A 23,325-nucleotide genomic window follows, 5' to 3' on the forward strand; every position below is an offset into this window, starting at 1 on the left:
CCAGGGGTGACTCTAGAATGTTTGTACGATATGGGTATCAAACGAAAGGTGTTACTGAGCATTTTAAGAGGGAGTGGGCGTTAGGTCTATAGGCGGACGCCTTTTCGAGATATCGCCATTAGGGTGGGCCAGGGGTGACTCTAGAATTTTTGTACGATATGGGTATCAAACGAAAGGTGTTACTGAGCATTTTAAGAGGGAGTGGGCATTAGGTCTATAGGTGGACGCCTTTTCGAGATATCGCCATTAGGGTGGGCCAGGGTGATTCTAGAATGTGTTTGTACGATATGGATATCAAACTAAAAGTATTAATGAGGGTTTTAACAGCGAGTGGCCCTTAGATGTATATGTGAAGGCGTTCTCGCGATATCGACCAAAATGTGGACCAGGTGATCCAGAAAATCATCTGTCGGGTACTGCTAATTTATTTATATATGCAATACCACTAACAGTATTCCTGCCAAGATTCCAAGGGCTGTTGATTTCGCCTTGTAGAACTTTTTCATTTTCTTCTACTTAATATGGTAGGTGTCACACCCATTTTACAAAGTTTTTTCCAAAGTTATATTTTGCGTCAATAAACCAATCCAGTTACCATGTTTCATCCCTTTTTTCGTAGTTGGTATAGAATTATGGCATTTTTTTCATTTTTCGTCATTTTCGATATCGATAAAGTGGGCGTGGTTAAGGTCGGATTTCGGCCATTTTTTATACCAAGATAAAGTGAGTTCAGGTAAGTACGTGGGCTAAGTTTAGTAAAGATATATCGATTTTTGCTCAAGTTATTGTGTTAAAGGCCGAGCGGAAGGACAGACGGTGGACTGTGTATAAAAACTGGGCGTGGCTTCCACCGATTTCGCCCATTTTCACAGAGAACAGTTACCATCACAGAAACTATGCCCCTACCAAATTTGAGAAGGATTGGTATATTTTTGTTCGACTTATGGCATTAAAAGTATTCTAGACAAACTAAATGAAAATGGGCGGAGCCACACCCATTTTGAAATTTTCTTTTATTTTTGGATTTTGTTGCATCATATCATTACTGGAGTTGAATTTTGACTTAATTTACTTATATACAGTAAAGATATTAACTTTTTTGTTAAAATTTGAATTTAAAAAAAATTTTTTTTAAAAAGTGGGCGTGTTCTTCATCCAATTTTGCTAATTTTTATTTAGCACATATGTAGTAATAGTAGTAACGTTCCTGCCAAATTTCATCATGATATCTTCAACGACTGCCAAATTACAGCTTGCAAAACTTTTAAATTACCTTCTTGTAAAAGTGGGCGGTGCCACGCCCATTGTCCAAAATCTTACTAGTTTTCTATTCTGCGTCATAACGTCAACCCATCTACCAAGTTTCAGCGCTTTAACCGCCTTTGGAAATGAATTATCGCATTTTTTCGGTTTTTCGAAATTTTCGATATCGAAAAAGTGGGCGTGGTTATAGTCCGATATCGTTCATTTTAAATAGCGATCTGAGATGAGTGCTCAGGAACCTACATACCAAATTTCATCAAGATACCTCAAAATTTACTCAAGTTATCGTGTTAACGGACGGACGGACGGACGGACGGACGGACGGACGGACGGACGGACATGGCTCAATCAAATTTTTTTTCGATCCTGATTATTTTGATATATGGAAGTCTATATCTATCTCGATCCCTTTATATATGTACAACCAACCGTTATCCAATCAAACTTAATATACTCTGTGAGCTCTGCTCAACTGAGTATAAAAAGGGTACCAGTGCATATAAGTAAATTTTTTATTTTATTTGGTATACAAAAGGAGGGTTACATACACACTAGTGAAGCTAGCTTTAGACCCGGTTTTTCAGTACAAGTTCAACTCAGTTTGTCATTTAAACCACGCAAAACTTATTCTGCAGTTTTTCAGTCTACTTTAACTGTAGTTTAAGCTGAGCTTAAGCGGCCGATCTCACAGAGTTAAACCTGTGTTAACCTATCGGTGATTTGCGTTCGCTCAAAATGGCGACGAATATACCCAACAAGCATTTGGGCTTGAGTACCATTATGAGTATATTATGATGATAACTAGCACAGCCCTAAAATCTAAAGAGTTGTTACGAAACAGTGGCTCAACTTGAGAATCATAGTGTACTCAGCAAAAGAGGGAATTTTTTGTAAAGCGAAAAATACTATTACTTAAGTTGAAAAAATGATAGTTCCAACATCTGGTTCTTTGACTGGACTCAAATGAAAGATTCCATTGCTACAGTATTTTCACGAAAATAAAATAAAATATATGTGACCTGGAATCATCAAATGACCCATTTGTAGCAAAATACCGTTTTTCACATTTTGAGTGATTCTTATAGGAAATTTAAGGCTCTTTCCAATGGAATAAACCGCAGTTTCCTCTTTTTCTTAGTTTTTTCACAAATTAAAGTACAAGTGACAAGTACAATTACTTCTTCTGTTTCTATCTTTAAACGCGTTTTTCTCGAAAACTTGTTTTCGCACAATAGGGTCGTGGTCACATATATAATTTATTTTTGATAAATTACGCTTCATTACTGCTATCAATCAGGTGTTTATTTCTCACAATAAATAGCTGTTGGCGGTGGTGGTCCCACCTTGGAGATTTTTTTTCAACTTCACCTCAACTCAATATCCAATGTGGGATATCAACTGTAGAAATGTGTTGAATATTCATTTGAGAACTGTGCATTTCTCAAAATCTCTCAAAGGTTCGACAATAATTTGAAAATGCTAATGACGTTGGAGATCAACTCGAGAACTATCAATTTTACAAAATTTCTCAAAGGTTGGATAGTGATTGGAGAATGTTGTTGGATATCAACTTGAGAACTATCTGTTTAAGAATAACTAGATAATGATGTTGGATATCACCTCCGGAACTAGATGTATATTTCGCTGGAGAAATATATTTCAAATGTTTGATGGGTAAGAAAAATCCAGCAGTTGTATCTACAAATTATCTGAATGTGGCTGAAAAACTGCTCAGTAGTTTAACGGGAGTTTAAATTTGACTAGAGTTTAAGCAAAATTAGTTTAACCTTAGCTTAACCAAATACTGAAAAAGCGGGTCTTAAACAAATTTGATATAGTAAACGATTTCGACATCAAGCGGTTGCAGACTAATAACACGATCAGCACTCCCGATCCCTGAGAGCCAACTAATAAAGGGGCATATTTCTAAGCGCTACATTACTTACTAAATTTGCGCGTAACAGTTTTAACGGTTTTGGCAGTCCGAAAAACAGCGCCGGTCGCTAACTAGCACTAATTGGCAACACCAAAGGAACTCTTATCATTTTCTATCTGGTCCTACCAGCGGTCTGTTTCCATAAAGGGATCTCGATAAGAAAATCTTTTAGGTCAGCACCTCTTTTTTAAACGGTTTTATTCATTCACATAACATGTTCCAGTCATCGTAGCCGCTGTGTTTTAATTCGCTGGACTATTTTGATTTCCACTCCAAATTCCTAACTAAGAATAAATGAGTCTACTTTGAAAAATATGAAATGCAACAGCGAATTGTAGTTGCCAACAAATGCTCTTTTGAACTGAATAGGCAATTCTGAAGCAAAGGAACGAAAATAACACTCTGCAAGTCTCTTATCCAGTTGGTCACAATCATGCGTTTTAGCTTTCAAACATGATAAAATGGAGCTGGCGGTACAAGATACCTTCAACTGTCGTGTATCGCTGGTTGTATGAATACCTGTTGAATACAGGATAAGGAAGGATTCCTCTCAAAAAAAGGCTTTTTTGATTTTTTCCTTTTTTCGGAAAACAATACAAATAACCATTGGCAACTGAGCTATGCATATATTTAATTGATAACTAATCCTAACTAAAATTTAGCTGGTCTGGATTAAAGTCATATGACCCAGGTTATATAAGATTAAACGGGCCGTTCAATAGAGATCTCGCTTCGGCACACCAGCTTACTTACGCAGAATAATAGGTAGCTATCTTAAAGACAGAGTACTTCTTTTTGACACGGATCAAGGAGCAAAAGAGTACAAAATCACTGGACGCGTCCCACAGGGATCTGTTCTCGGTCCAACGCTTTGGAATGTAATGTATGACGGGTGCTAAAGATTGATCTACCAGAAAACACGCAAATTGTGGGATATGCTGATGATATTGCAGTGGTAGTAGTGGCCAAGAAACTGGACCTGCTTCAAGCATTATGTAATGACGCAGTAGGAAGACTAAAGGAATGGCTAACCAATACGGGACTGGAGTTGGCTAGCCAAAAGACGGAAGTGGTATTAGTAAGCTCCAAACGGTTGGCGAACGTGTTAGTCTTAACTGTCGGGGATCATCAAATCACTTCAAAGGATTCTCTAAAATACTTAGGAGTACAAGTTAACTTTCAAAGAGCACTTCAGAGCGGTGGGAGAGAAAGTTACCAAAGTTAATGGAGCACTTATGCGAATAATGCCTAACATTGGTGATCCGAGCGAAGCTACACGTCAACTATTGTCCACAGTAACCAGCTCAATAATACTATAAGCATCACCAGTGTGGTATGGATCTAAACGGACCCATCAAAAAGATATATTAGCAGGGTAACGACTTGCTGTTTTAACAATAGCAAGTGTTTATCGGACGGTGTCCGACTACGCGATCATGGTTCTAACCCGGCAAATCCCAGTGGACTTACTGGCACGCGAAATGGCCGATCTGTGTAACACTAATATCGAGCGACAATCTGAAGAAGCCAAGAAAAGAGCAAGGACACAAACAATAGCTAAGTGGCAAGAACGGTGGGAGGCTTCGTTCACGCTTTTTTGGAAAGTAGGAAGCACGGCGGTTTCAAAGAGTATTTATGGAAGCGTAGGATAGAGGAAGATCTTCTTTGCCCAATGTGTACCACGGAGTTAAAAAATGCAGAACACGTCATGTTCCACTGCCCCGTTTCCACGAGAAAAGTTTTGCCTTGCATAGAGACTTTGGGGAGGAACCTACCACGAGAAATTTAGTATCACAAATGTGAAACAGGAAAGAGTGCTGGACTGCAGTGAGCAAAATGGCATTTATAGTCATGACACGCCTGATGGATGCTGAGAGGGGACGCAGAGAAATGCGCATGCGAAGCAGTGGCGATTAAATCGACACTCAGAGTAAATAGCGGGTACCTGGATGTAGGGACAACGGTAGGCTCTTAAAAAATGAGAAGTATGGAACGCCACCCTGAAGTAATGCGAAAGAGGTACCGGGGTGGGCGACGATTAAAAAAAGGGGATTTTTTTAGTCTACGGACACACGGTGGCTGCGACGGCAGCAATTATGGTGCATTAAGCATTTTTCAGCCCTCCCGCAAAAAAAAAAAAAATAGAGATCTCACGTAGACTGAATGTATCTATTTGAACTAACAGAATTTTTTTGACGACCAAACGTGAAAACTCCAATTAGGTACTAGTACTTATGTTATTAAAAAGAAAAACTTCGTTGTCCTGGCAAATACTAGAAGTTTTCTATGACTTAGTTTAATTGCTGCATCGATATCTGGCTGCTCTGCCGGCCTTAGAAGCTGAAGCCTTGACCTCGCGAGCGTAGTACGCGAAGACAACACGTACTCAACCGCTTCTCCCAACTTACCGCTGTTGCTGACGACGCCTACTTTTAAAGTATCTATGTGACGCTAGAAGGCAGTGTCTAGTTAGTATGTCCATCATGAGTCTTTCTTTAACGATATGAGTAACATGCACATGATCTTAGAAGTTTTGCATCCCCGTGCTTTTATCCATGCCTGTCTTGCTGGATGAATCATATGCAACTCCTGGCTCCTTTTGATTTCTCCTAAACTGATTGGGAAGCCTACCGTAAGTTTGTCAAATGCTGCACCCTCCTTTCCCAGCTCATCGGCCTATTCGTTACCTTCTATCCCTGGAAAACCAGTATAGATGTATGGCCTGGCCTGTGCAATGCTTCTTAGCATTCCAGGGCACTTATCGATGAAGTTCTGTTTGAGATTATGGCCTTGATCGCCGCCTGACTATCAATATATATAGCGACAGGTCTACAGCTAAAGCAAACTTTCTTCAGAATTTCTGCTGCTTTCCTTAAAACTACAATTTGTGCCAGAAAAATACTACAGTGATCTGTTAGCCTGTAGGATCTAGTTATTTCTGAATCGACACAGTATATAGCAGACCCAACCGCTTAATCATTTTTGGAACCATCGGAACACACGTGCATAGCATGTTCGTCATACGACCCAATTCTTAGTAATATTTCCGGGCGAGATATTCTTCATCCTCCTATAAAAATATGGAGATGAGGAAAACACTTGCTTTTATAATATATACAAAACTACGAACCCTCTCAGTGCTATTATAAATTATAAACAAATTTACTTACTTTTACCACAGAATGTACAACATTCACTATTCCTCACCCCATTGTGTGTCTCTTCGTGACATTTCAAATGTCGTTGATTAATGAATATCCGGTCACAATGGCTACATTTTAATAATAATTCTGGATTATGCCATTTCATATGATAGTTAAGACTTTTGCGCGAATAAAAACGCTTTCCGCATGTCTCACATCCAAAATCAGTTTCGCTATGAAATTTCTCATGATGATGCCTTAAATTGAAGCGATCTGCATATTTTTTGCCGCACACATCACACTCATAATGTTTGGCCACGTGTTCGCTTTTCATGTGGACCGTGCGTGAGGCGGCGTCGCGAAAACCCTCTTTACAATCACGTTGTGGGCATGTAAATGGATATTCGCCATCGTGGGCATTCGTTATGTGCTCGAGAAGGGCACGTTGCGTCTCGAAGTGTGTACTTGGCATATCTTTTGTCTTGTAACAGTATTTACATTCGAAGACAATGTTTACCTCCTGCGGTTCACATATTGCCGACGTTGTATATTTGATGGTCGAGGTTGGAAAGACATATTGTGATACTATCTTAGTATTGTTATTGGTATTGTAAGTATTCCTTGGAAGCGTTACTGGTTCGAATGCTTCCAACACACCTTCATCTTCACTGTTATAAACGTCGTTTTCCTCATCATGAGTAGTTTCTACAAAAGGCACACTTTCTTCGGCATAACCTTCAGGTTGTGTCAGACTTCCGTTCAATTCATGATTCAAGAGTTCATTTGTCGAAGCCATTGTTAACTCCTCTTCATCCTCAAAATCTTCCTCAATTATATCGTCTACATGCAAGTCCATATGCTCATTCAAATTTTCTTGCTGTACTACTGCCAACTCTTCTTTACTTCCTTCTTTTGCATGGTAGCAATCCTCTCGTTCATCATCGCCTTCCGCTAATTCATCTACTACAGACATCATCTTTGCCATGGGCATATCCGTTTCACTTTGACATTCTACACCGACGCCGGCAGTGTAAAAATTGGAATCAGTTATGGCATCGGCGTTCAAAGTATTATCATCTGTTTTTGTTGTTGGGAAGTTATCGTATCGGATTGTTCTAGTTGAAACCTTTTTTGGGATTGCTGAAATGTGATTAATCTGTTGTGTGACATCCTCATATTCCCTTTTGTAACCATTAATGTTGCGGGTGGTGCTGGTGCTGCTCCTGGGGTCGGTGGTGTAATTAGTTATACTATTCTCATCGAGCATATCCAACATTACAATGGCAGCAGCTGAGGGGGTGGTCTTTTTTGGCGCTGCAGCAGCAACGGCATCGGCAGCATTACAGTCATCGCTTTGGCAGTTTTCTTCGTTATTCGGTGAATTTGTTATTTGTCGTGTGCTTTCCTCTACAATTCGTAACAGCTGTGCGTTTAATTCTTCAAGATTATCCTCGAAATGGTCGTCGTCCATGCTTTGCGTTTCGATTTTATCGAAAATATTATTTAACTTCATTTGTGCTTGCTGGCATTGTAACCGAAACGTGAAGACATTGCAAAACTTCGAAAAGCAGTCCGAACAGATTTTTTGCGGCAGTCCATCGTTGGGTGAGATCTAAATATTTTGTATGGGGCGTGAAAAGAAGAATGATTTATGATTTATTACTTAATTTAAGGTGGTGGTGGAAAGTAAAAGTCATAGGAAAACTTAGATGCATATAAATTAGTGCATATATCTGTACTAGGGATGACCATCCGGTACGTCCGCAAAATCCCGTGATTAAGGGCTTTAAATTTCGGGATTGTTGAAAATAGCCGTGTTTTTATACGCGCGTATACGTTTCGTTTGCGCGTGAATAAAAACGCCTATGCTCGCTTAGATAATGCTTAGGAGACCCATCTAGCGGCTGTGGTTAAACAACTACCTACAGCAACAGGGTGTACCGAAAAGCGGAGACACAACCCTCTGTTGTATTTCTGTGTATAACATATAGCTGAATCAGTTGCGATAAATAGTGGACGCGCATAGAATCCATAGAATTAGTGCAGAGGGTGACACAAAGACACATATTTCAGTTACATTTGAGTATAATGCGTATTGAAATTTAGTAGTACCAAAGAGGATAAATACAATAAGAGCCGTCACTCGTTATTTTTAGGCATTTACTCGATGTATACTGAGAGAGAGTCGCTACTTTTTTTTTGGGCGAGATGTTTATAAATGTCTTCTATACATTTTCGTGGGGCTTTTGTGATTATTTTTCCGACTGTATTTAACTAACTTATTTAATTCTCTTTCCAAAAATCGGCATGGATAAATGCGAGACAATTAAAAATGTCCCTCTCAGAAAACATTCGGCATCAATTTTTTCAATTTCCAGCGAAATACTCGCCACAAAATAACGAGTGACGGCTCTTATTGTATTTATCCTCTTTGGTAGTACTAATTTTATGCGTAGCAATTTCAGAGGTGTTAGCAGTCCATATAAAGTTTATGTGTAAACGTATATAGATGACAAAAAAAACACAGCTAATATCATTTTAATATCTGTGTTTTTTTTACATCTATAGACGTTTACGCTTAATCTGTAAGCTTAATCTAAGCGTCAAACTTTAAATACACCTCTGAAATTGCTGCGCATAAAATTAGTACTACTAAATTTCAATACGCATTATACTCAGATGTAACTGAAATATGTGTATTTGTTTCACCTCTACACTAATTCTATGTATCACCTCTTAAAATGGTGCGTGTCCACTATTCATCGCAACTGATGCAGCTATATGTTATACATTATGGCCACCATAGGTTTGTGTCTCCGATTTTAGGTACACCCTGTTCTGTAGCTAGTTATTTAACCATTGCCGCTAGATGGGCCTCTATTCATTTAAATAATTTAAAACTTGTTCCACAAAACTCCCCCTTTTAAGAGCATAGCAAGTATAGCAGGGACTAATCGGTTAATCGATTTACTCTTCCTGACAGAAGTCGACAACTGTTATTCGCTGAGCAATATTCGATAAGTCGAAAGCTCACTTAGATATTTAACATTTGGGAATGTTATGAACTAAAATCAAGTTATTCCCTAACTTACGTTGGGGGAATAGAATCTTTTCCACTGCACCAAATGGATTTCAGAGGCCATATAAAGTAAAAGTGGGGTTCACCGGGCGCGGGCTGGTAAAGGCGGTTCCAGATCTGTGTGCACATGGCCTAGAGCTTTCTTATGCTCGTCTGGATCAAACGACTGTATTGGCAGGTACCGGGTCTCACGATACTGCTTATGAGGATCTTCCTTTAACCCTCTTGAAGACGGGGCTATATCAAGCAATTGTTTGTTAGGGTGTCCCGGTTTGTGACAATTGTGGAAAAACTGTCCGTTCCACATTAAGTTATGCTCTTTAATGTTGAGCCTTTTCGAGCATGCGGTTTTAAGTTCAGCCGACTAAACTGTAGGCGCCTAGCACATGAGTGGCTCAATTGCTTTGTAAGTGGTTAGCAAAGTTTCTTCATACTACCGAAAAATGGCTTGCGGATTATGTTGCGGCTTTGTACTTTAAATACAGGTTCGGTGGCATGCGCCTTGAAGGTGAGAGTATTATCGAACGTTACCCCTAAGATCTTTGGATGACCGACAGTTGATAGCGTAACACCATGGACGTGAACGTCCAATACTTGCGCCGTCTGCAAATCCACGTCGTGAGCAGAGTGGTCGTCGATTTGGTCGGTGATTATGCCAGGTCGCGCGAGGTCAAGAAATTAGAAAGACTGGGGGTTAGGTGGCTTAGACTATACCCGCGGCAGGCATGGCTGTCGTTAGAGGCGACCAAAATATCCAAATGGTTTAAGGGGTTTTGTAGCGTAACCTTTTCAAGGGGTTTTCAGCGCAATTTAGAGCTTCTCCAACCCAATGCCCATGGTAAATTCAGTTTCTTTATTAACCGAGGCTCGGGCGACCCCAAGTTCCTCATGGAAGTAGGGGGTGGGGCTCGAGATTGCGTAGAAGGTCAATGTGGTCATATTAAATCGTTCTCGCTATTGTCGGGTTTGTACCTTAATTGTGCTTGCGACCAGTACGTTCCGAATCTATATCCGGCAAGGGACCATAAACATCGATAACACTCCCCAAAACCTTGTTTAATTCTCCCAGACTTTGAGGTTTCGTTCCTAGATTGAACCGAGGCTTGCCGACCATTCAGATAATTTCCGGTTCATCTTTTTATAATAAAAATATATAAATGTAAGGAGGCCGGACGGGACCTACATGTTTTATGCCGACTCCGAACGGCATCTGCAAGGCAGATGAGTTTTCACTGAGAGCTTTTCATGGCAGAAATATACCCGGAGCGCTTGCCAAACACTGCCGATGGGCGACCCCGCTTAGAAATATTTTCTTCTAATTTAAAAACCTTATTTCTAAAATTTTGATGTTGCTTTGTCCGGGGTGCGAACCCAGGGCATACGGTGTGGTAGGCGGAGCACGCTACCATCACACTACGGTGGCCGCCGGTTCATCTTTTTAGACAAGGGGAAAGGGGTCAACCTTCTATGTCTTAAAGTAGCGTGCCGTAGTTGACTGTGTCAAAAGCTTTTAACAGATCGAGTGCCACGAGCACCGTCCTATGATGGATTTCTCCTGATTTGGTCCAAACTACTCATGTCGTTTTCCTACCAAAGGAGTGGAAGATCAGTCATATGTATCTAACATGGATGGAAAACTGTTCCCCAAAACACAGCATGCGTACACCAAAGGCATGTCGGTAGACACGGCACTGCATGGGTTGGTTATAAACATAGAGAAAAGAATAGGACAATTCCTTCTCTCTCCTCTGCTGCGAGCGCTGATCATCAACCATCTACTCATACAGTTCGATGTAGAACCCGTCAATCTTACGGCGTGGGAAGATCACGCTTCAGTTGTCATAAGCGGATAGTGCATCCCAACAATAAGCTCTTCGATGGATCGGGCGTTTCCGCTTAATTTATCTGATGGTTTATCGTGTTTAGCACCAGGGTAGTGCTATGCCATGTTGGAAAAGAGTGATATCGGTCGATATGGCTTGCCTTCGTTAGCTGGTTTCCCAGGCTTTAGTAGTGTACAAAACTTTCATTTAGTTGGAAAAGATTGCTTGCTCTATTGTATTGTGTGTAGAAGTATGTGACCTTCTATAACGAAATAAGATCTTCACCCAATATTAAGATGGATAGGAAAGACATATAAAGACTAACTGCGGTATTTACGAAGCATTGGTTTGTTGGAACATGGCGACATGAAGAGGACTAAAAAACAATACCACATCATAGCCACAGCCAGGTGCGCAAGAAACTGTGGCGAACCGAATGATTAATTCAGAAGCTGGTTTATCAAAGCGGCGAATTGGGGCTAATTGAAGTCAGGGGCAACTTGCCACACAAGCCAAGTAACGAATGAATAATTTTGAGAAATTTTTCCAAAAAACGCCCCACATCTCTTCATTTACTTTTCGTCCTCCTAATTTAGCGACCGCTCACTTTTATGTACATACATACATTTTTGTACGCATTTCTAAATTAATTTAGGTTTTTGAAAAACGCCTTTGCCAAGTCAATTTTGTAACTTTCTAAATACTTTCTCAAAGTTTTTGACGTGGTGAACCTGAATCTTAGATCAAGTATAAGATATTTGAACCTAATAGTGCAAAAACACGTTTTTAGGTACATTTGAGCTCACGTCACTTCTAGATATCTTTTTTTTCTATCTCTATTCAAAATCAATTGAATTGTCAGATCTCTAAAGTTCCGGGAGCTCAAAAATTGTCATTCCTCCTATATAAGTTACAACATAGAAGTTTCATCCTCAGTAAAACCTGTTGAAAAAAATACATTACGAAATCGCCTGATGATGATGACGTAGCGGTTTTCGGAATGGTACCATCAGTATGCCAGTAAATGTTTCCTTCTTTTCAGTTTTCCCTAATCATCATATATATTATTTCTAATTGCTGTTGTTATGTACGGGTCGCTTTTTCTCTCTTATTTGGCATCCAAATAAATAAATAAATTTTTGGTTGTAAAGATGGAGATTCGGGCTATTAGCGAGCTTTGGGCAATTTTGGTCGTAGTGCTTTTATTTAGCTATATTTTATTAAAATAATTTGTTAAAAATAAACGACTGTGAGCACACAAAGATATCTATTTGTACTATGGCACTATTGTGAATATTTGCACTGCATTACCGGCAGTTGCTATCGTATGCTATATTGCAGCGCAAGCGTTTCATCTTACTACTCATTATCCTGGATCGTTCCCTCGCACTCTGTTGTTTCGCCAATAAACTACTTTGTAGAGCTTGCTCTTGACGGATTGGCTTCACATAATCAGTATCGTCCCGCCGTTTCCCAACAGTAGTGCGCGCTGGCTTGAAACCACCCTTGCATTCTTTCTGGGAAATTCTTTCGTTCGTTTTAGTGCGTCCATTAGGGTTTTTCAATGCCAGTATTTCTCTCGCAGGTACCTTCGGCTTTGATTTGTTTGGCCCATTCGTTCCATCAACCTTTGCCCGATCTACTTTCCTTGAATTCTGTGGTCTCTGTCGAATCTCCTCCACCATCACTCGCTTACTGCTGAATCCTTTCTCCAAACTGAAGTTAAGTGGCACATCCTTGTTTTTATAGCGCATAATATTTCTCCGCATATCGATCCTGATGTCATGGTCAACTAAGAAGTCCACTCCCAATATGACTTCATCAACGATCTCCGCCACAACGAATTTGTGTATAACCATAACCTTCCCAATTAAGACTTCACAGATCACTTCTCCCAGGACTTGGTTATACTCACCAGTGACCGTACGTAACCTTGCTCTAGGTAATGGCTTTACTCTTCTGTTGACCAAATCAGATCGAATCAAGGAATAAGATGCGCCCGTATCTACAGTCAGTACACGTTCTTTGCCATCCACATTCCCTCTGACGGTAAGACTGCTTGATTTCCTTCCAATTTGCGGCACAGATATCACAGGACATTCAATAGCTGGAGATAGCTCTCGATCTCTACATCTTTAATTGATTGGCGGCAGTTGCTAGATGGCAGCGTAAGCAAGTTAATAGAACAGCTGATTTCTGTTGATATTTGATAAGAGACTTTTGTATTGGTTGCGCAAGTTGCGCACGGGTCAGGCTCGTAAACAATTATTATAATTGAATTAAAATTATTATTTACTGGTGTTAAGCTCATTAATTATTAAAAAGTCGTTTATTTCCTTTACTTACCCCTCCTTTCAGCCCTTTTCACGGCATCCCTCCTCCTTCCCCTCTTCTCATCCTCCTCCTCCTCCGTCTTATGCCTTCTTCTCTTTTTTCTAAGATGTATTTTCCAGGGACTTGAACATAGAATCGTTAGTATGGTAGACCAGCAAATTACCTCTATACCATGGCGACCACAATTATTAGATAGTTCGTACATATACTATAGCTATAACGAATTTATTTTCACGACAGGGCGTGGCATCGCACACATTTTTCGAAATAGAAATTTATGAAGAATTGAAAATTGATATTGCCGTAACCTTTTTTTCATATTCCATATAAACGTAATAATGCCTTACAAATTCAATGGGCTATCATACTGTAACGAATTTAGGGAAATTCCGCTTATTTTCAACCTTCTACTAACGTTCGAATGACTAAACTGTTGAATAAAACTCCACAATAACACTTATACTTCGCAACTGGTAGCTTGCTTAAATCAAACTGATTCATCGTGCCTCAGCTGCTGTTGCTTTTATTCTGTTTGGTTTCCTCTTTGGCATATTTCTAGGCGTTTCTATTTCTAGAATTTACTAGTTAGTTACCAGCTATAAAATTACCAGCTATAACGTTTATAGCTTCTCATATGCGCGTGTATATGTGAGTGATACTTTCACAGATAATTGCCTACTTTTGGGAGCATCTCAGATAAGATATATGCATGTGTTTGTGCGTCTCTCTCTTCTGCGTGTACGTACATATGTACAGACATAATGATTGATTTGTTTATGTACATACAAGTGACTGCCTGCTTTATTGCAGTTGTGGCTTCATTTACTTAGCATCAGACTAGTGATGTGAGTATCAATTAGTGTCACTAATATTCGTCACACCGCCCTCCACCTAAGTCTGATCGCCCCGATCAGATAAATTTCCTGATCTAAACGCCGCTAGCATCTCCAAATGAACCACTCTTCTATTTCGTGATTTCCCAATGGTTGTATGCAGGTGATGGTGTCACTGATCTTCTTCACAACTTTGTACGGGCCTTCCCAACTGCACCGAAATTTGGATGGAACACCTTTCCGCCGGTGAGTGTTGTATAACAGTACCAAATCTCCCTCCAAGAAACCTTCCGAATTATTGTTCTCATCGTACCTGCGTTTCATCTTACTACTCATTATCCTGGATCGTTCCCTCGCACTCTGTTGTTTGGCCAATAAACTACTTTGTAGAGCTTGCTCTTGACGGATTGGCTTCACATAATCAGTATCGTCCCGACGTTTCCCAACAGTAGTGCGCGCTGGCTTGAAACCACCCTTGCATTCTTTCTGGGAAATTCTTTCGTTGGTTTTAGTGCGTCCATTAGGGTTTTTCAATGCCAGTATTTCTCTCGCAGGTACCTTCGGCTTTGATTTGTTTGGCCCATTCGTTCCATCAACCTTTGCCCGATCTACTTTCCTTGAACTCTGTGGTCTCTGTCGAATCTCCTCCACCATCACTCGCTTACTGCTGAATCCTTTCTCCAAACTGAAGTTAAGTGGCACATCCTTGTTTTTATAGCGCATAATATTTCTCCGCATATCGATCCTGATGTCATGGTCAACTAAGAAGTCCACTCCCAATATGACTTCATCAACGATCTCCGTCACAACGAACTTGTGTATAACCATAACCTTCCCAATTAAGACTTCACAGATCACTTCTCCCAGGACTTGGTTATACTCACCAGTGACCGTACGTAACCTTGCTCTAGGTAATAATGGCTTTACTCTTCTGTTGACCAAATCAGATCGAATCAAGGAATAAGATGCGCCCGTATCTACAGTCAGTACACGTTCTTTGCCATCCACATTCCCTCTGACGGTAAGACTGCTTGATTTCCTTCCAATTTGCGGCACAGATATCACAGGACATTCAATAGCTGGAGATAGCTCTCGATCTCTACATCTTACTCGCTCTTGCTCATCCCCTCCAACTTTGTTATTAAGACCACCCATGCTGTTGCAACCACTAGGATCAAGATCGCAATGACGTGCAATGTGACCGGGCTTCCCGCATTTGATAGCTCTTTCACTCCGCTTTTGCGATCCTTTCAGCGCCTCCAATAACCAGTCTGGCATTTCTACCTCCACACGGCGTGCTTTGAACGCTGGCTTACACAGAAGCGATGCTGTTTCCTGAATCAGAGCATGTGATACAGTTTCTGTGAATGTAGGTTTTGGGTTTGCGTATGTCGCTCGCTTCGTTTCGATATCCCGCATTCCATTAATAAAGCTCTGGATTTTTACCCTTTCGGAATATTCCACGGGTGCGTCCGCATTCGCTAAATGTGCCAGCCTTTCAACATCCGACGCAAACACTTGCAATGTTTCACCAGGCCTCTGGAAGCGCCTCAGTAACTCCATTTGGTATATCTGTCTCCTATGCTCGGTTCCGTATCGTCTCTCTAGAGCGCCGATCAATGCTTCATAACAGTTCCGTTCGCCCTCTGGAATGGTCTGTAGGATTTCGACTGCTGGCCCCTTCAATGCTACGAATAGAGCTGCAACTTTATCTTCAGCATTCCAGTTGTTCACTGCTGCGGTCTTCTCAAACTGTAGCTAAATAACTGGAAAGGAACAGAACCATCAAACGTTGGGGATTTTACCTTCAGAGTAGACGTTGACGTGATTGGACGGCGCAATTGTAACTCCTAAATCCGATCTTTCAATGCCTTCATGCATGTGTTTGTGCATCTCTCTCGACTTCGTATCCAACGAACCACGCAAACAGAGTCGAAAGTCACCAGGTATGCCTTGCACCTTTTTCTTGAAAGCCTCGGAAAAACTTGGATGCGCACATTAGAAATAATCGTCATTCGAAGGAAAGTCCGTGGAGATAACTCTTCATGGTATCATATCAAAGCATTTCCTTGAAGGAAGTCACCTTGCCTCGACATAGAGGGAGCGCTTAAAAACGTATATCTGCTAACTCTATTGGTATCGATTTCTTGAAGTTCGACTAATAGATACCAGCTCCCGTTTTTCCACCATCAAATTTCGATCCAGTCTGGTCATTATATGGATTCCCTGTTCTGGCCACAATGAACACCTCAAAGTTCCTTAAGATTCTGAGCATAGCGGCCATTGCATCACTTAGTTTCAGTATGTGATTTTCTATGAATTTTCTAATTATCTTCATATGCCCTGCCATGTCAGCAGTGCAGCAAAAGTTGCCTCTTTCTCTATAAGAATAGGGAAGGAAGAGACATTCTCATCGCACTCGTTATGCCAATAGAAGCTAGTCGATGCAGTTTGACTAGTTTAAATTGTAGCTAGAGTCGACATTAAAACCACATAGACAGTGCATATAGAAGACACTATCTGGGTGCTTGGTGTATCGTTTTATATTGGAGCCTGGTACCAAAGAGGATAAATACAATAAAAGCCGTCACTCGTTATTTTGTGGCGAGTATTTCGCTGGAAATTGAAAAAATTGATGCCGAATGTTTTCTGAGAGGGAAATTTTTAATTGTCTCGCATTTATCCATGCCGTGTAGGCCCCTTGTGCAACTGCGATTTTTGGAAAGAGAATTAAATAAGTTAGTTAAATACAGTCGGAAAAATAATCACAAAAGCCCCACGAAAATGTATAGAAGACATTTATAAACATCTCGCCCAAAAAAAAGTAGCTACTACCTCTCAGTATACATCGAGTAAATGCCTAAAAAATAACGAGTGACGGCTCTTATTGTATTTATCCTCTTTGCTGGTACTACATATGGCCAAACTTCAATCCACGGCGAAGTAGTTCTACCTCATTATTTATAATTTTCTTTACTGTTTTAATGTAACGAAAATAAAAATTTACTATCTCACTTAATTGGCGCTTAACTATTCAAACGGTTATGTCTGTTCAACAAGGCTCGCCAATCGCTTCTTCGCTATGCTACCTGGCGCCAATTGATAACAACAAAGGAATTTAAATCGTTCTCCACATGGTTCTTCCAGCGGAATGGAGGCGGACCTCTTTCTCAGCTTCTGTAGGTGGGTTCCGATAACAATACTTTCTTAAGCTGCAGACATTGGTTCTTTATCGGTAACCGTATCGGTAACCTTATAACAGCTGATTCGACTTATGGGAAGAATTGCAATCGATTATTGGTGCCGCTAAAGCGCCAAATACACGACACGAACATTCCGCAATCTTGTTCGCAACTTTGGCTATACACCATACGAACTTTTGGCCGAACATTAGTTCTCTTCCAGACAGCGATGAATACGGACAACAATTGTGCTGCAGCAATATTGCTCGCTGTGGCAATTAAGCGTAAAAAAAGAGAGAAGATCGCAAAAAAAGAATTTGGTGCAAAGAATGGTTTAAAAAACGAGCAGTTCTTGGACAAAGTGAGCTTATTAAAGAAATGGAATTCACGTCACAAAATGATTTTAAAAATTACGTTCGTATGAGCAAGGCAACATTTGACCAACTTTTACAAAAAATGTTGCCACTCATAACGAAACGGGATACAATAATGAGAGAAGCGATTTCCCCTCATCACCGCCTTTCTTTAACTTTGCGCTTTCTAGCTAGTGGCAATAGCTTTGAAGGCTTAAAATTTTTGACAGCAATTGCGCCCCAAATGATTGGGAAAATAGTTACAGAGACTTGTCATGTCATAATAATTTAATTGAAAGATTTTATTAAGGTAATTATTTATTGATTAAATTATTTGTTTTCGACTAAACAAGAAGAGTTTCATGTGATTTTGATTCACGCCGGTATTACGCCCGCAAACTACTTATTTTTTTTATAACTGTATCCTTTGTGGCATCAGGATCTACTTCTTTTAATTTTTCGATTAAAGTCGCATAATCATTATTCTTTTTAATTCTAATACAATAATCTTTGCTTTTTACTTGCCACAATGATGGCAAAGATTTATACATTTCAATAAATTCACTCAGAAATTTTTTATTGTCCATTTTACTTTTCCGCGCACGTCTGTTCCGTTCAGAAATTACTACGATTATGAGCTATTTCGCCATACACGCACGAACAGTTCGCGCAAATGTTCGCCAAAAATTAAAATATTTTGATTTTTGGCGAACATTTGCGCGAACTGGCAAACACCACCATACACGACAGAAAAGGTCGCAGAAACATGACATAACGGGAATGTTCGCGGAAATGTTCGTGTCGTGTATTTGGCGCTTAAGGTCGTAACCGTATCGTAGCCAACCAATTGGTTTTTGGTTTACCGTTGTAACGATAAACAGCTGATTACGTTAGGGATACGACTACAGCGATACGACATACGGCACCAATGACTCCCGCTTAAGTCGGAGCATAATCTTTCATCCACATAACATAGTCTAACCAGCGTAGCCGCTATGTTTTGTTATGGATTCGCATTTTCGATGGAAGCAGTAAGGAAGGCGGTCGGCATGATGTGGTGGTGCACAGTGGCTAGTCATTGTCGGCTGGGGCGGGTCCTTGCCAACCTTACTGTTCCTGCGCCATAACCAGAAAAAAATGTCATATCATGCCTATCAAAACTAACAGCTGTCAAATTCGAAAAAACCGACAGAAGCGCAGAGACAGACTCAAAACGCTTATCAATACAAATTAAAACGACATCCGGTCGAACCGGATGCCACGGACAGACCGTTGACATATTCAAAAATTCAAATTCAAAAAAGACTGACGCAAAAAAAAACTACCGAACCGGAAATAACCGGTTACCACAAGTTCAAAATCAAAATCAAAAAAAACTGCTGAAAAATAAAAAGAAAACAAAAAGGAAAATAAACGAAAAGGGCCGAATATATATAGGGGGCGCCGCGGGTATTGTTGCGACGCCCGGTGCTATGTCCCACCCTCAAAATCCATGGCCACCGACGCACCTAAAATTTCGGTGGCCCCTTACCTGGTAACCCTACGTGCCTTCTAAATGAGCCAGAACACCAGCATTCCCATTTATTTACAAATTTTATTCAATACTCATTTCTGTTCACGTATGTATGCTACAAAAAAATACGATAGTGCAGGTTTCTTAACCAGGGCTACAGCATAGGCTCCAAAGCCAAAACTGCTTATAGCATCGTCCCAAGATAAATTCAGAACGAGAAAAAGAAAATGTTGAACTCGGAATAGCTATTTACACTATGAAAATGTATGTAAGTGTATGTAGTATATAAAGTGAGAGAAAAAAAATGATCCAACAGTTCACACTTTATTGGGCCGAAATCGAAAACGAAATCTAATATGAATACCTAAGTCTGGCTAAGTTTGTTCTGTTGGGGGTTCTTTTCTTACTTTTGCTCGTAATATTTCAAATTATACATATATTTATGTCTCCCCCTTTTTTTTTTTTGATAAGCTTTATAAACGCTTTGTGTGAAAAAAAAAATGTAATTAAATGTACTTATGTATAGTAAATATACTACATACAAAGTAAGAATTTGGTTGAATACCCCTTTTTTCCATTCACAAAACATATTTTAGGGCTATAAAGTTTGGATACCCATTCCGGTAATTGGGGCTCTCTTACAAAATTATTATGTTGTTGTAGTAGATCTTAATTTTGAGTGTAACAAAATATCAATCTGGTATAGTGGCATAGTATAATGCAGGCATGCTTAACCAACGAAACGATATCATTTCGTTACGATAATCAACGTTAATAAACGAAACGAAGTCATTTCGTTTCGTTTATTAACGTTAAGATCGTCAAATTAACGAAATGATTTCGTTTCGTTTTCTGCCATATCAAAACGAAATCAAATCGTTTATGTTGATTATTAATTTTAAACTATGCTGGCAAAGCTCATTGATGGCGGAGTAATTAAAGGTGAAAGCATTATCCAAGCTGATTGCAACTTTTCTCATGAATTTTGACAGTACGAACATTTCTCAGAGTATTTTTGACATTACCACCAACGAATTACACAAACAAATTACATAGAGTTTGTGTGTGTATATGCGCTCGTTGTTGCCACCTTACGGCTTCACCATGGCTATAGCATTGCCAGCATAATTCAAACATAAAGTATTACGTTTTCGTTAACGTTTTTAACGTTAACGAAAGCTTTTCGTTTCGGTTAAAAACGAGATACAATTTATCTTGATAATTTCTTTATCGATAATAGTTCGAAGTGTTTCAACGGAAACGGTGGAAATTTTTTGATAAACGATTAGCTTAACGTTAAGGTGCATCCCTGGTATAATGATAATAATATGTAATATGTACTAAGAAAATTTGTTATAAAAGCAATAAAGATGAAATTGTGATAGCACTATGTATTATATGCACGTATATTATTTTCTTCTGGTTGTTCGAACGATGTTGCTAGCAATAGTGATTCATATATATATATATATATATATATATATATATATATATATATATATATATATATATATATATATATATATATATATATATATATATATATATATATATATATATATATATATATATATTGTATTTGTATGATATAAGAAAAAAAGTTTAAATCTTTTAGCCAATTCGTTCATAATCGACCAATGGCTGCGGTCGCAAATTTTTTTCTAACAATTTATGGTTGAGCTCCAAAAATGGATCGCCAAAACGTTTCACGTGATAAAGACGGCTTATTATGAATAAAATTTATAGAGCTAACTTGAATCATTTTAAAGCAACAAAATATATTATTAAAATGATATAAAAAATGTATGCCCTTTGTTGTAAAGCTAACAATTTCAAGTATTCAATAATAAAATTTGACGAAAAAAAAATCGACCCTTGTTAAATGGTTTAACCGGGCTGCATAAAACTCTCTAGGTACTGCTTAGAAGTTTCTTTTAACTAATTACATCTAGGGTTATACTTTGCTGGTACTTACATAGCCGCCAGAGTACGTACCATGGGCCTCTGCCGGCGTGGTTACTGGTGATGTTGTTTTTGCTGGTGAAGCCGTCGCCGTTGTTGGTTATGGCACGCGGTCTTGGGCGCGCTGTGTTGGTACTGTTGGTGGTTGTTGCGCTCTGGTCCGAGGTAATCGAGTGAACCTGGTGGCGATAAAACTTCGTGCTGACCTTTACGATCTGGATGACTTGGTAATTTTGGCGTTAGTTGTATTACGCGGCAGCGTACTGCTGGCCCTGGAGGCGGAGGTGGTGTCGGACGCTTTTCCGAAGGTGGTAGTGTACTTCGTAAACGTAGAGAAAGGGGTTTATCTTCGGATAACAAGGGTTCTCATCACCATTTAGTTTAGTGCCGTCCGAATCCGAATCGGAATCACTAGAACTTTCCTCACTAGGTGTGACTGTGAAACGCCGACCTACTTCAACTGGATATTCTATACGGGGAGCTTGTGTCACCACCACACAACCGTCGTAAGGTTTATTACCACCCCGAAATAGACGAGTAAAAACGAGGCTTGTCGGAATGGACTGTGTCGGTACTTTGCGCTATCGACTCTTCCTAGTTTCTGGGCATTTCCCGGTTTATTCTTTGGTAGTTGGGTTAAGGAATCGGCCGGCGGTTCCTCGTTGCAGTCCTTTGGTTCTTCACAATACTCTCTTGAAAATGTGCACAGCACGCGAGGGTGTTTTGCGATGAGTTGAATATAGTTGGGGGCGTGCAGTTGAGGTAAGCAATAGTGCTAATGAAGCAATCTCTGAGCCTGACGCCTTTGGTGTTGAAGTTGTGGCCTAGATGTTATACGATCCTTTTGGTATGGTCGCAGAGCCGCCAAAATTTAGGCTGAAGCAAATCACAAATCTTCTCGTTGGTATAACGCCTTATAGGACTTGTTTTACGATAAACCTTTTTGGTTTTATAAAAATTTCCGATTAACTGCGCAAGTAAAAAGCTATTTCTTGCCTTTTTTCCCGGCCGGAAAACTCGTGGCTATCGTTTTTGCTGCTTTTTTTCTAAATTTTTCCACGTCTTCGTTTTACTTGCGGCCGGAAACTCATGGCAATTTTCGCTAGTGATCGCCGGTCTGTTTTTTTTCTGGTTTTCGATACTTTTGTATCGCAACTTTCGCCCCATCCCCAGTCATTCAGTGTGTTCGCACAAACACGCTCCCAAGTCAACCGTAACCGTAGACCATAACAGTTTCAATTCACTGGACTATGTTGATGGTTGCGTAAAGCTCGTACAGCTCATCAGTTAGGGCCGGATTATGTATGACGCATTTGCGCACTTTGCGTCGCAGTCACTCACATTCACAGTCACCACTTTATAGTTCTAAAAATTCCATAAAGGCATTCAAATTTACTGCCACTCACTGAATTGTATGAATGCTCTTATATGATAGAAATTTTGGTTCGAACAAGGAAAGATAAGTCCATTGTGTTATACATAATGTGCCCCCAAATCTTGCTCGGCACTCGCCATCGCGTTGAGGTCACCATAAAGGCCATCTTTTTCGCTTCTCATACATGTTTACAAAAGCAAAAATAAAGAGGCCAGCAATATCTGGGAAGCGCATACAGTTATATATTGGCACAATGGAGGTGGACGGTTGGCGCAAGGGTGCTCAAATGGCGGACGAAGCGATACATGTGTTCACAGATGGTGTGCTGATCCGGAAATAAACAGATCCTACAGGCTCCGGATTACTGTAGCGTTTTCCATGCGGAAATAGTAGCCGTAACCAAAGCAGTAGAGACCCTGGAAGAAAATAGCTCAAGCTGCAATCGTGTTAGCTTTTATATTGACAGTCAAGCAGCAATTAAGCAATAATCTCGCATAGCACAGAATCTAAATGCGTGTTAGAGTGTAAG

At 39.9% G+C, this 23,325-nt stretch overlaps 1 protein-coding gene across 2 annotated transcripts in view; it reads right to left on the minus strand.

Annotated features, from left to right (window-relative positions):
* LOC137236474 (zinc finger protein ZFP2) overlaps window positions 1–23,325 on the minus strand; it is a 69,294-nt gene that overhangs the window by 44,944 nt on the left and 1,025 nt on the right. For both annotated transcript variants that reach the window (XM_067759114.1, XM_067759115.1), the window contains exon 2: window positions 6,370–7,954. In XM_067759114.1, coding sequence (XP_067615215.1) covers window positions 6,370–7,954 — 1,585 coding nt within the window. The remainder of the gene's footprint in view (window positions 1–6,369; window positions 7,955–23,325) is intronic.

Source organism: Eurosta solidaginis, chromosome 1, assembly GCF_040869045.1.
Source record: "Eurosta solidaginis isolate ZX-2024a chromosome 1, ASM4086904v1, whole genome shotgun sequence".
In the NCBI taxonomy this organism is placed as follows: domain Eukaryota; kingdom Metazoa; phylum Arthropoda; class Insecta; order Diptera; family Tephritidae; genus Eurosta; species Eurosta solidaginis.